The sequence below is a fragment of the Salvelinus fontinalis genome, chromosome 4 (assembly GCF_029448725.1).
Source record: "Salvelinus fontinalis isolate EN_2023a chromosome 4, ASM2944872v1, whole genome shotgun sequence".
Lineage (NCBI taxonomy): Eukaryota > Metazoa > Chordata > Actinopteri > Salmoniformes > Salmonidae > Salvelinus > Salvelinus fontinalis.
The window spans coordinates 31,248,693-31,262,565 of NC_074668.1; the positions used below are offsets into that span (position 1 = coordinate 31,248,693).

The 13,873-nt window shown below is 40.8% G+C and overlaps 1 protein-coding gene across 1 annotated transcript; it reads right to left on the bottom strand.

Moving 5' to 3' along the window:
- Window positions 1–36: 36 nt before the first annotated feature.
- LOC129853519 (serine/threonine-protein phosphatase 2A 55 kDa regulatory subunit B alpha isoform) lies at window positions 37–12,909 on the bottom strand. Its single transcript, XM_055919648.1, has 10 exons — window positions 12,425–12,909; window positions 11,851–11,928; window positions 8,533–8,630; window positions 8,240–8,405; window positions 7,949–8,061; window positions 7,615–7,792; window positions 7,232–7,396; window positions 6,746–6,915; window positions 6,320–6,411; window positions 37–4,844 (listed from the first exon to the last, which is right to left on the bottom strand). Exons 1-10 carry the CDS (start codon window positions 12,429–12,431, stop codon window positions 4,568–4,570), a joined length of 1,344 nt encoding a protein of 447 aa, XP_055775623.1. The 5' UTR covers window positions 12,432–12,909; the 3' UTR covers window positions 37–4,567.
- Between the last annotated feature and the right edge of the window lie 964 nt (window positions 12,910–13,873).

A 13,873-nucleotide genomic window follows, 5' to 3' on the forward strand; every position in this document is an offset into this window, starting at 1 on the left:
ACAAGGCATCTCACTGTGAAAGAAGTCAGAAACGTATTACAATTATTGTATTCATTCTTTATTACTCATTAACCTAAACTGTATTTTATTCTGTTCGACAAATGCAAACAGACCTATACTGTGAACCTTTAAAACTGCTGTATTCCTTTTAAATCACCCAGAATTTCCCAATCTTTATCAAGAGTCCCTCAAAACAAAACATAAAAATAAAAGAAATTCACAAAAATAAAAAGTGCATTCAGTTGTGAGTCCTGTGAATACATTATATTTAAGTCCCCCTGAGCATTCTCCTGCCTGACAAGCCGCCAGTCACTTCAGGAAACATACTTGATCTAATTTCCTCTGCTATGATAAAGGCAATTAGGTCCTTCTGAATGACATTTGGTGGCTTTAGACAAGAGCTGTGAAGACAGGAGTGTGTGGGGGAAAGTATTATTTTATTTTGATCAGGTGTCTCCAAGTATTGTTTTAGTCTAAACTGACAGCAGAGATATACAGTTGAAGATCGCAGTTAACATACACTTAGGTTGGAGTCATTAAAACTCGTTTTTCAACCACTCCACAAATTTCTTGTTAACAAACTATAGTTTTGGCAAGTCGGTTAGGACGTCTACTTTGTGCATGACAAGTAAATTTTCCAACAATTGTTTACAGACATTATTTCACGTTATCACAATTCCAGTGGGTCAGAAGTTAATACACTAAGTTGACTGTGCCTTTAAACAGCTTGGAAAATTCCAGAAAATGTTGTCATGGCTTTAGAAGCTTCAAATAGACTAATTGACATAATTTGAGTCAATTGGAGGTGTACCTGTGGATGTATTTCAAGGCCTACCTTCAAACTCAGTGCCTCTTTGCTTGACATCATGGGAAAATCAAAAGAAATCAGCCAAGACCTCAGAAGAAAAAATATTGTAGACCTCCACAAGTCTGGTTGATCCTTGGGAGCAATTTCCAAAACGCCTGAAGGTACCACGTTCATCTGTACAAACAATAGTATGCAAGTATAAACACCATGGGACCACGCAGCTGTCAAACCGCTCAGGAAGGAGACGCGTTCTGTCTCCTAGAGATGAACGTATTTTGGTGTGGAAAGTGCAAATCAATCCCAGAACAACAGCAAAAGACCTTGTGAAAATGCTGGCGGAAACAGGTACAAAAGCAACTATATCCACATAACCTGAAAGGCCACTCAGTAAGGAAGAAACCACTGCTCCAAAACTGCCATAAAAAAGCCAGACTACGGTTTGCAACTGCACATGGGGACAAAGATCGTACATTTTGGTGAAATGTCCTCTGGTCTGATGAAACAAAAATAGAACTGTTTGGCCATAATGACCAGTTATGTTTGGAGGAAAAAGGGGGATGCTTGTAAGCTGAAGAACACCATCCCAACCGTGAAGCACGGGGGTGGCAGCATCATGTTGTGGGGGTGTTTTGCTGCAGGAGGGACTGGTGTACTTCACAAAATAGATGGCATCATGAGGAAAGGAAATTGTGTGGATATATTGAAGCAACATCAAGACATCTGTCAGGAAGTTAAAGCTTGGTCGCAAATAGGTCTTCCAAATGGACAATGACCCCAAGCATACTTCCAAAATTGTGGCAAAATGGCATAAGGACAACAAATTCAAGGTATTGGAGTGGCCATCACAAAGCCCTGACCTCAATCCTATAGAAAATTTGTGGGCAGAACTGAAAAAGTATGTGCGAGCAAGGAGGCCTACAACAAACCCGACTCAGTTACACCAGCTCTGTCAGGTGGAATGGGCCAAAATTCCCCCAAACTTATTGTGGGAAGCTTGTGGAAGGCTACCCGAAACAATTGACACAAGTTAAACAAGGCAATGGTACCAAATACTAATTGAGTGTATGTAAACTTCTGACCCACTGGGAATGTGATGAAAGACAGAAATAAATCACTCTCTATACTATTATTCTGACATTTCACATTCTTAAAATAAAGTGGTGATCCTAACTGACCTAAGACAGGGAATTTATACAAGAATTAAATGTCAGGAATTGTGAAAAACTGGGTTTAAATGTATTTGGCTAAGGTGTATGTAAACTTCCGACTTCAACTGTATGTGTGTATGTATGTATGTGTGTATGTATGTATGTATGTATGTATGTATGTATGTATGTATGTATGTATGTATGTATGTATGTATGTATGTATGTATGTATGTATGTATGTATGTATGTATGTATGTATGTATGTATATATGTATGTATATATATATATATATATATATATAAATAAGATCCAATCTGTGGCAAAAATTACATTTGTACCGTAACTGAGCCGTGATGTTCTAATGCCAAGAGTGTGATGGCGGTATGGGGTTAGGGGTATCACGTGTTGCTTCTCCTATTGAGCATTTTACATCTTAACCATAACTAAACATAAGGCTAGTAGTAGGCTACTCTTCTTCCTCATGTTATGACACATTTTCACAACAGCTATTATAAGTGACAGCCATTATAAACTGTCCACAAAACAAACATAAGAAAATCTAAGTATTCAACAAGGACATGAGGAAGTGACCCTCACAACACCAGTAGAGCTAATGACCTTTATTGCACAGTCTGCAATAGTGCTTATTGGTAGCCTTACTAGTAAATGAGACTCAATTGATACGCTTAATGCTAACTTATTACGATCAAATGGCTCACAATTGGTATCTCGTCAATCAAGTATTCGCGTAGCCATGTGCTACAGACAGAACAAAAAATGATTTACTTCCCAAAATATCAACAAAGAATGCCACATTGACTAAATACAGTACAAACGCTGGAAATGCCGTTTATTTGAAATACTGTCTCCAATGCCCTGAGCTGACATTACCCAGTAATTCCATCCAATGATACCCACTAACACAACTCACTTAACAGTTTAGTTTGTTTCCTGCATAAAAAACTTATGCACAATCAAAGAGAGAAAATATTGTTTCATCAAATATTTCAAGTCAGTAACCCTGTCTAGTCAATAAACCTGATACTCAGTGAACGCACGGTTAAGAGCATTTCTTCAGTCAAACTGAAGCAAACAGATAATGCCTTTCCCATTCTCAACCAACGTACAATGGGCTATTAATAATAAAATTCTCTTTTACTCAGTGCAATTTTTTTGGAAAACACAGCCATGGCAAACAAACGGATGCACACAGATCCACACCGGAGTTAAAACAATTAGCGCAAATGAACTAGCTTTAACTCAGAAGCACCCGAATCCATTCCAGTCAATATCGGTTACAGTAACCCAAATACAAAAACAAATGACCATTATGATTCCAAAGTGACACATACCTGAAAATACTTATTTGGACATCCAACATGCATAAAGCCTTTATTAATGGCACATTAATATGCACTCCATCTTTAAACCCGCAGCTCACGTGAATTTAACACAATAAGTCAGATTAACTATCACCAGTCCAAGTAATCCTTCAGTCCATAGATCCGTCCAAAACCTACAGCTTAATAGACAACAGTGATCAGACTACACCAAGTAGTGAGAGGGGATTAAAGAATATGAATCAATATTTCTGTCTTCTTAATTCATACAAAAATAAACTAATTATAGTGATTATTCTTTATCTGAAGTACAAAACATCATTAAAAAACAAACAAAACTTGATCCAGAGGGAAAACTTAAAAATTCACAAGAAACATAAGCATAAGTCAAGACGCATGCATGGAACTGAGCAGCAGAGGTACAAATGGTTGCCGCTCACATTTAAAAACTGACAAATCATGCAGGTCAGCCAAGGCAGGCCTGTCTTTCTCCTGCAATTACTGCACTGGAGCCTCTGTGATGAGCTGTACATGGTGGCACTCTAAGTGCAAGAAGGAGATTAGGCTGCAATGCCTCTGCCCACTACCGTTTACTTGGAAAAGCAATGGCTTCATACTGTAGGCTAGCTCTGGAGAAGGGCACTGTGCTTACCAGAGGGTTAACCCTTGTCTGTAGTCTCAGACTGGCTAACTGTATATTTTACATGGTCGTCTCGAAATTACCCCCAGACCCCAACCCAGCCCACCAACTGAGTTGAGCTATTGCGTGTGTATGCTTGTCTACATCAATGTTTAGAGTAAGTGTGTACTGTATGTGAAAGAGGAGGGTGAGCAAACTTGGAAATTTGACAAATGACCTGGGACAAAAATTGAGAGCTGTCAGCTTGCCAATTTGGTCAGTGAAGAATAGCAATGTTGTGATCTGTGTCAACGATGGAGGGAACAACTTCCTATCAAAAGAAAAAATGCTTGTATATATAAAAAATGCTTGTGGCACCAAAACCGTTAAATGAGCAACATAGTAAATTAACAAAATAAACAATATCTTAAAGACTAGTGTTATAAAAGTGTTCCCTTTGGGATGTAGTGGACAACAGTTGCAATGTGGCAGAAGAAGTGTGGTACTGTTGGAGCCCCCTGAACAGGAAATAAGACTAAGAAAGCCATCAAAACAGAGGCGTTTTGCTGCACTTCTCCAGTCGAGATGTTGGGGACCAGAGTAGTGAGGCTAAAGTGGGATCTGGGATATGAAGGGTTCATTGAATATTTGTTACAGTTTGTCCTGAAATATATAGAGGTTGTTAGTGGTGGCCACTGCAATGATGTTGTCCTGAGGGTGCCAGGCCGTGTGGAGGATCTTCTTGTTAAAGTCCAGGCTGTCTACACTGATCTCGTCCTTCTTGCGCTTCCCACCTGTGCACACCTTGCGGGGCTTGAGCACAGAACGAGGCTTACTGCTCTCCCGAGACGCCTCCAGGGTCACATCCTGCCGGTAGCCTCGGTCAAACATCCTGAAGAAGTTGTTGTATGAGCCTGTCATCACAACACTGAGGAGGACAAGGGTGGGGAATGAAACTGAGGTAGTGGCAGACTGACAGTGGTTTCACATCCAAGTCTTTCAATCACAGAATCGAACCAAAACATTTCTCAGGCATATTAAGACCATACAAAATTCAACTGTATTGTGGCATTTGGGGCAGCAGATAACCTAGTGGTTAGAGCGTTGGGCCAGTAACCGAAAGGTTTCTAGTTCAAATCCCTGAGCTGACGAGGTAAAAATCTGTTGTTCTGCCCCTGAACAAGGCAGTTAACCTACTGTTCCTAGGCCGTCATTGTAAATAAGAATTTGTTCTTAACTGACTTGCTTAGCTAAATAAAAGGTCAAATAAATTTACAGTCAGGTCCATAATTATTGGCACCCTTGATTAAAATAAGCAAAAATACTTTATAAAATAAACACAGACCTATATGGAATGCAAAAAGGGGGAAATTCTTTAAAAAAAAATGCTAATACAATAGCTCAGAGAAAGAGATTAACAAGTAATACAAATTTTAAAAAGTAAAGAAGATAGGGGTCAAAATTATTGGCCCCCCTGTTTCAATAGTCTAACACCCTCCCCGTGCGAGGATAATGGCACAGCCTTTTTCTAAAATGTTGAGATTGGAGAACATGTTGGGAGGGATCTTAAACCATTATTCCATACAAAATCTTTTTAGATCATTGATATACTTTGTCTGCTGCTATGGACTGCCTTCTTCAATTCAAAGTACAGATTTTCAAAGGGTTCAAGTCTGGAGACAGATGGCCATTGCAAATATAGTGCTTTTGTGGTCAATTAACCATTTCCACTACCATATTTTACCGTAGATATGAGGTACTTCTCTGCATATGCTTCTGTTTTTCAACGCCAAACCGGCCATTGGCGTGTCGCCAAATAGCTCTATTTTCATGTAATCTGACCATAGCAACTGGTTCCAATCCAAGTGCCAATGCCGTTTATCAAACTGCAGGCGGAGTCACATGAAAATGCAAGGGTGAGCCTTGAGCTCTGTTTGACAGCGATAAAGGCAGCCTTTGATAAGGTCTGTGCCGCTCAGTTCAGATGAGGGGATATCCCCATGTACTGTATCTTACAGTAGCTACAGCCTTTCTTCTGCAGGCCAAATGGAACATAACTATGTACAACTTCAAAATAAATACAACTATTACTCTTTAATGTGTCCTCAATGTCTAACATTGATCTAATGCAGGGATGGGCAACTTCAGTCCTCGGGGGCCTGATTGATTGCCCCAGCTAACACACCGGACTCCTATAAACAACTAATCATGATCTTCAGTTTAGAATGCAATTTGTTTAAATCAGCTGTATTTGTTAGGGAGGGGGAGAAGTGTGACACCACTCTAGCCCCAGAGGACTGGAGTTGCCCATCCCTGATCTAATGTATCATACAGCATCAACTTCATGATCAATGTCAGACAGCTATTCATAATTCTAAACCTAATGCTAAACTTGACTCTCACCTGTCGTTTCCATTCCAGCAGCACTCAAACTTATCAAAGATGCAGTCGTTCTCATAGAGTGAGCACAGTTTACTCCTGAGGTATTCATGAACCTGTTGGGAGGAAAATGATAGTTTATCAAGACACTGAAAACAGTACATCATATTTGCACAAAAAATACATTGGTTCAGTCTAATATAAGCATACCATCAAATGATAACAAATGATACAATAATCAACTGAATGTATCCTTGCTTGAAAACCATCAAATAAAACAAGGGCCAATACAGGACAAGTGTACACGTAAAGGACACATGTATACACTATATCTCCCCCTAGTGGAAGACTTTGGTATCAAACTAAAGTTTAGAGATTTGACAAGCAAATAGAATTTTGGATGCAACATCCATGATGTCACCATCTCCCACCACACAGACACCAGCTGACCTGATAAGTCTCTACTGGACGGGACTCCATGTTGAGGTCCCAGATTTTGACGGACAGGTAGTCCCGGGTCATCATGTAGCGCCCACTGTGGCTGAACTTGACATCAGAGATGGAGGAGATAATCTCAGAGAAGAATGAACGATTGCTTGGATCTTCAGGCTCTTCAAACACTGAATGAGACAAGGAGAAGTGTGCTCGCTTAGTCAGTTCATTGGCTGGTTTTCTTTTCAGCACTTTGGGACATCAGCTGATGTAAGGGCTTTATAAATACATTTGATTGATTGAGTAGTCAATGACAGGAATGGACTCTTGAAACATCTGCTTCCAAGGTCTCTGAAATTTCTGGGCTTCTCAGTACTTTTAATCTGTCTCCGAAAAACTGCGTACATGTAGTAGTCATTTCAATCAATATGCCATTTTAGTCACTTTACCTAGTCGTCTCCACAGGGCACAAAATCTTTGACTCCACTGTCAGATGCCACTTACGTTTGGAGTGCTGGTCACAGAGAGCGGATGCTCTCATGTCACAGAGGCGGATGGTGCCCTTGCTGCTACTGTAGACAAATGTGTTGCACTGGTTTGGATGGAACTCTGCTGCTGTAATCACCTCTGTCAGCTCCTCCATGTTGACTGGCTTGATGTCCACAATGTCTGAGGTCAGTGAGGTCAAGGGCAAACATAAAAGCTCTGACACCACCACAGATAAGGGGGCTCCTGAACTACCCTGACCCACAAATTACTTGAATTGTGCTTTATTGAACTGTCTCAGTCAAATTGATTACAGTACTATCCAAGACAGTCTACATATATATATATATTCTATCAGACAGCACGAAAGGAAAAAGTGATGGGGACCAAACAGAGGATACTAAAGCTGCGGTCAGTGATCTCTAGGTTCCAGAGGTTGATGCGAAGGTCATCGGCAGACAAGTAGGTCTCACAGTCACTGTTGACTGAGATGGAGTTGATGTGGTAGGTGTGTGCATTAGCAAACACTCGCCTGGGGCTGGCCTCAACCATCAGGTCCATCGGCTGAAACACTGGGACCTGATGGTGAAGAAGAGATTTAGCAGGTTCTGTAGTATGAGTTGTGTGTGTATAGGATTAGGTGTATAGGGTGAGTCTACACACTCTTAGTTGTGTCAGTGTTGGGGTCTTTGAGTGTGTAGGGTATAGGTAGTGGGTACGTGAAGGTCTACACACCCGTAGTGTTGTGACGGTAGTGGGGTCTCTGTAGCGCCCATCCTCTTCCTTGAGGTTGTACCCCTCTGGTCGCTTGTCCCGTTCACTGATTTTCCACAGCTTTATAGTTTTATCTGCAAGACAACACACATGCATGTCACACTGCTTCTGCACAAACTACATATTTCTGTTGATCCCTCTCCTACTCAAATCATACAAATGAGTCAATTTAATAAAACAGCTTATCTAGAGTTTCCCCATCTTCACCAGAGGAAGGGCTGGGGAGGTACATGCACACACTAATCTGCTGACCATTTGTGGACAAGAGGAACTGTGCAGCGTTCTTCTGAGGCAGCCACCGGATCTTGTTGATCTTCTCCTCGATCTCAAGGCTCTTCAGGTAGTCGAACTCAGGCTCGTGGCTCTGGAAGGTGCTGTAAACATTGTACTCCCCACGGCACTGTGGCTGGTTCTTGCTCTGCACAATGACAACATGCATAACAGATTTTGGGTCCAATCATGTAAAAAATAAATATACTACTGAGACAAGATTCAGTCAAGTAATTGATTTTAGTGGACTGTGTTGAGCAGGAACCTTTACTTACCTCTAGCTCCTGCTGAAAGATCACAACGCGGCCCCCCTTGTCCCCAGTGGCTAGTAGCTCCCCAGAGTGATTGAATTCCACAGTGGATATGATGTCAGCTGTTACAAATAACATGACAAGTAGTAGGTTAAATTTATTTTTGCAAAATAATAGATGTATCAACATTTGTCATGGTTTTTGAGGTGGGGAACTCTCCATTTAGCAATGTGTCTAGTGCCCAACAGTGGTGCACTGATTTCACTACTGAGCATAATACTACTAGCCTAAATCTGATTTTGAGAAGCTGTGGAAAGCAAGGTATAGGCCTACTTAACCACCCCAGAGGGAAAATGTAAAACAAACATAGCATCTGCAGCTAACCACTTCCATAGAATTCTCATCCCGCTGCCTTTAGCTCAACAATCTCTCCCTTATGACTGAGGTTGGCACAAGCCTGAGTGTAGGGTAGTGCTATCCCCGACATAACAGGAGTGCTATGGAGAAGTGCTTGACTCAGCTCCTGCCACAGCCACACACTGCCTCTCCACAGTTCCAATAGGAACAGACAAAGGGGAAAGGAAACAAGCAGAAATAAACTATATTTTGTTGCAGCATGAAAACTGTTGCATGTCCCACATTGCCACTGTCTGGGTCCTGCAGCCTTTCGCATGTCTGAAAGTCTGTTTAGATTAATTTAACGGGACAGGCACACAGCAACAAGGTTTCCATTCAACCTTTTTATGCAAGTAAAGTACATGTCAGGAAAAAGTGACAGGCCTCATGGAAACTGCACATTTGTTGGTAAATGTTCCAAATGTCTACAAAACACACTAGACAAGAAAGGATTTTTGTGTGTCTGTAAATGTAATTATGAGAGAGAAATGGCAGTGGAAACACTTATGCACAAATGTTGACATAACTACCATATCGAAGCAAACTGAGTCACGTGATGATATATTGTGTGATCCTCCCAGTACGACTTGGGAAAGCATGCAGTTTACTAGGCTAGATTAAATAAACAACGAACTTCACAGGGTGGTGAAAGTACACGGAGATCAGCTTGATGCTCCTTTCAAATAAATATTGAGCGTCTTATTCTGGTGACTTGAGAATCGATGATTGGCTGCTGTTAAACAAATAAAAACACTTTCTCTTTTGTCCATAATAATCTCCTCACATAGGTTAAACCTAAATGTGTCTGTGAGCTGCTGGCTAGAGCGCACGTGCCAAGGCCAGAGTGGTCACATTTGCTATACAATGCACTTTTTTTGTGTGACAAAACCATCAGTAGAGTTGAAAATGCGATGGAAAGCAATTGAAATTGTACTTTTTAAAATAGGTACATGGTAATTTAACTGTCAATTTTATACAGTTGAAGTCAGAAGTTTACATACACTTAGGTTGGAGTCATTAAAACTCATTTTTCAACCACTCCACAAATTTCTTGTTAACAAACTATAGTTTTGGCAAGTCGGTTAGGACATCTACTTTGTGCATGACACAAGTCATTTTTCCAACAATTGTTTACAGACAGGTTATTTCACTTATAATTCCCTGTATCACATTTCCAGTGGGTCAGAAGTTTACATACACTAAGTTGACTGTGCCTTTAAACAGCTTGGAAAATTCCAGAAATTTTTGTTATGGCTTTAGAAGCGTCTGTTAGGCTAATTGACATCATTTGAGTCAATTGGAGGTGTACCTGTGGATGTATTTCAAGGCCTACCTTCAAACTCAGTGCCTCTTTGCATGACATCATGGAAAAATCAAAAGAAGTCAGTCAAGACCTCAGAAGAAAAACTTCTGACTCACTGGGAATATGATGAAAGAAATAAAAGATTCTCTACTATTATTCTGACATTTCAAATTCTTAAAATAAAAGTGGTGATCCTAACTGACCTAAGTCAGGGAATTTTTACGAGGATTAAATGTCAGGAAGTGTGAAAAACTTAGTTTAAATGTATTTGGCTAAGGTGTATGTAAACTTCTGACTTCAACTGTATTTAGGTGCACTATATCATCACGCACAGCCTTTATCCACAACAAGTACATTTGATGGAAACATCTCTAGAAAATGCTCCTATTGTTTTTATGCAGATTTTTGAATATTCACATGAAAATCTGTTGCCAATTGGATGGAAACCTAGCTACAGACACATACAGATCCTGACCTACTCTGCTTTGTTACGCTTGTTCTCAGGCAAAGCTTGTACTGTAAACAGAACCTTGTAATGTGGACACGTGATCAATCATACTCGGCTCCAAGCTATTCACACACTTCAACAGAGGAGGTGAGCCAAAGGCACCCAAGAGTCATTATACCTTTCCCTATATGTTATGTGCAACTAAGCACACCGTCTATGCAACCTAAACCCAATTAGGCTACTAGCTCTCAAATTAAAAAGCAAAAGTGCCATAGTGTTCCCAGCGTCTTAATGAGTTTAAGTGGAAAAGTACAACAGTTAACATTGGCTCTTTACCAATGCTTTACTAACCTGCATCATGAGATGAAGAAGGCTACAGACCAAAACTGCATGGCATGAAAGACTATATCTCCGTCATGAGAATCACCCAACATCACCTTACCTTTCGTTTTGGGTCACTGACCATTTCCAGACAATCAATTACGCACCATCACATCTGATCGCAAAATTGCCATGTCCCTTTATTATTTGACATGTTTGGTGGGTACCGTAAAACTTAAATTAAACTGAGTCTCAAAAAGCCACCTGTCCCTTTTAATAGCCGGGCAAAGGCACACATTTCAGCAAATAAACCTTGTGTCTAAATGAATTGTTTACGAGGTTACCATGAATAGATTACCAGGTTTAAAGTTTGATGTGTTACATTAAATAATTAAATAATTACTTTTTTTTAAATTATGGAAATCATCCGTTTTTTCATCGCGAGTAAGAAACTGCTAGCCATTGGCTGATAACAGTAGCTTGCAGTTCTCAGCTGTTAACTGGCAAGCACAAAAAGTCAACAACTTCTAAATAGGCATACTAAGACAAAATGATTGTTGACACTGTGTGCACATGACAAACATATTTGTGCAGGCAATGAATAGATTGATTAAAATGCTTGAAGTGAATGCAGGAATTAAACAAAATCAACTAGCTATGCAAATGAGCAAACGTCTATGTATTAATAGATGCCTGATGCCTGGCTCAAATAGAAGCCCGTCTCTAATAAACGCTTGTTGTTTTCCGTGATTTGAATTGAAGTTATCGTATGTTTTGAGAGGAGAGGTGAAAGTGAGTCGGTGGCTGTCGTTGCTAACTGCACACTACATCAACTAGCTAGTTAGCAGTCTAGAGTCTGAATCATCAGTCATACCTTCAGCCACATCGTCATCAATCGCTCCTTTGACTTGAGAAAAACACCACTGCACATCATTGCCTCCGCCGCCAGCTCCTAGAACCGCACAAACAGCAATGCTTTGGAAATCAAAAGCTGCATCATCATGGTTCTGATGTCAAAGACAATATGAATATTCCTGATCAGCATGCTTTGTTTATAATCTCCTGACTACTGTAGCTACTTTCCATAAAACATCATCAAGAGAACTATTGAGCAACTTATAGACATCCTTGCTTGGTAACGTTAGCTTCAATACAGAGTGGAAGTGATAACTAACACAGATAAAGTTAGGTAACATTAGCTATCAAAATGTTGAGGGTAGAGTTAGCTAGCTAACCTAGCCGAATCCTCCACTAACGCTGGTCAACACATGCAGAGCAGCGTTTACACTCTCAACTCGTAGACGTAGTATGCTAACCTTAGCTAGCTAGCTTCTCTCTAAATGGCAAGAAAACGGACAATCTAACGCTACATCAAAACAATTTATAGACTTTATGGGCGATTAACTTTACCATTTTATTTATTTTACTAGCCTGCTAGTTAACTTTACCTGCCATGGTGGAGAGGGAATCTCTGTCGAGGAGGGCTTGTCTTGGTTGGGGCCCTTGCTTATCTTTCCAGTTTACCGTGCTAGGGTGTGTACAAGCAGAATATCGATGTGCAGGTGAATCGTAAAGCTATAGAGTGTGTGGCTTTTCCCCCCTACTATTCTTCAACTTCTCATGTCACTTATCTTGCTTAGCAGTGCTTTGACAATCAGCAACGCTCCCTTGGAACACCTTGCAAAGCTTCTTGTTTAGCTGGCTGCTTGCTTGCAAAATTTCCCTCTCCCTGCTTCTACTTTCAAAATGGCGCAACCTAGTCCTGCATTGACGTCAGTGAGAGACAGACTTCTTCTTCTGAATTTCCGGTAGACTAGACGTGTTTTGGCGTATTGCTTCCTTTCTCAGTTCGGAATGTGCATTCCACATTGTGACAAAACAAAAAATAAAGGGAAAACCTTAAATTGCACCACCATCTCACCCTGCACCTAATATACATTTACATTTCAGCCATTTAGCAGACACACTTATCCTTGCTCAAGGAAACAGATTTTTCACCTACCTGCCATCCTATACACTAGCCCCCAAACCCACCAACCAATCCCACTACTTAGCCCTAAACGATCCTACACCAGGCCGTCGGCCTGGGAGGATGGAACCCCTTCTCTCAAAACTTTCTGTAGATCTTCTGCACTAAAAAATCTTACACCGAAATATTTATCTGCAACTACCACATCTATCCTGATGATTTCCGCTCCATCAGTACAATGCAGTTGATCACCAACGCTATAATTGCAAGAAATCCAACCTTACTAAAACTCTCTACAGGACTATTCACTGTGGGGGCTCCCAGTCAACTCACTCACCTTTGGGCTATCCTCTACTCTCTTCACTGCCTCAGCATAGGAAACATTCTGCCCCACTCGAACAATCTCAACCTGTCCCTCTCTCACAGGGCTCTTCTGATCCACAGCTGCATGGGCACCCCCACAGTTGACACAGTGCATTCTCTATCCCAACTGCAAACTCCCTCTGACCATGCCCTCCTGCAATTTCTCACATTGTGGAATCTCTTACACACTGCTGCAACATGTCCGAATCCTTAGGACCTAATGCAGTGAAGCAGGTTCAGAACATAAGCCCTCACAGAATATCAAAGCACACTACAGGTTGAGCCCCTAGCCGCGTGACTCGAAGCGCCCGCTTCCTCTGGGAGGCTGTTACACAAAAGAATCAAAACAATTCCACTTCTCAAAACTATCAAAGATGTAACCATTCCCAGTTGGTCCTTTATCCAGCTTGAAACAATGTATGGGTTGGCCGAAAAGCAGGAATCCACTCTTTCCAAAAATCTCACTCCTACTGATCCAAAATCAGTTGCTGATAATGGGCCTCTGTAAGCCTACGTAGATATTTCCTTAATTCTCAGCCATTTCCAGCTACAATAGGTATTTACA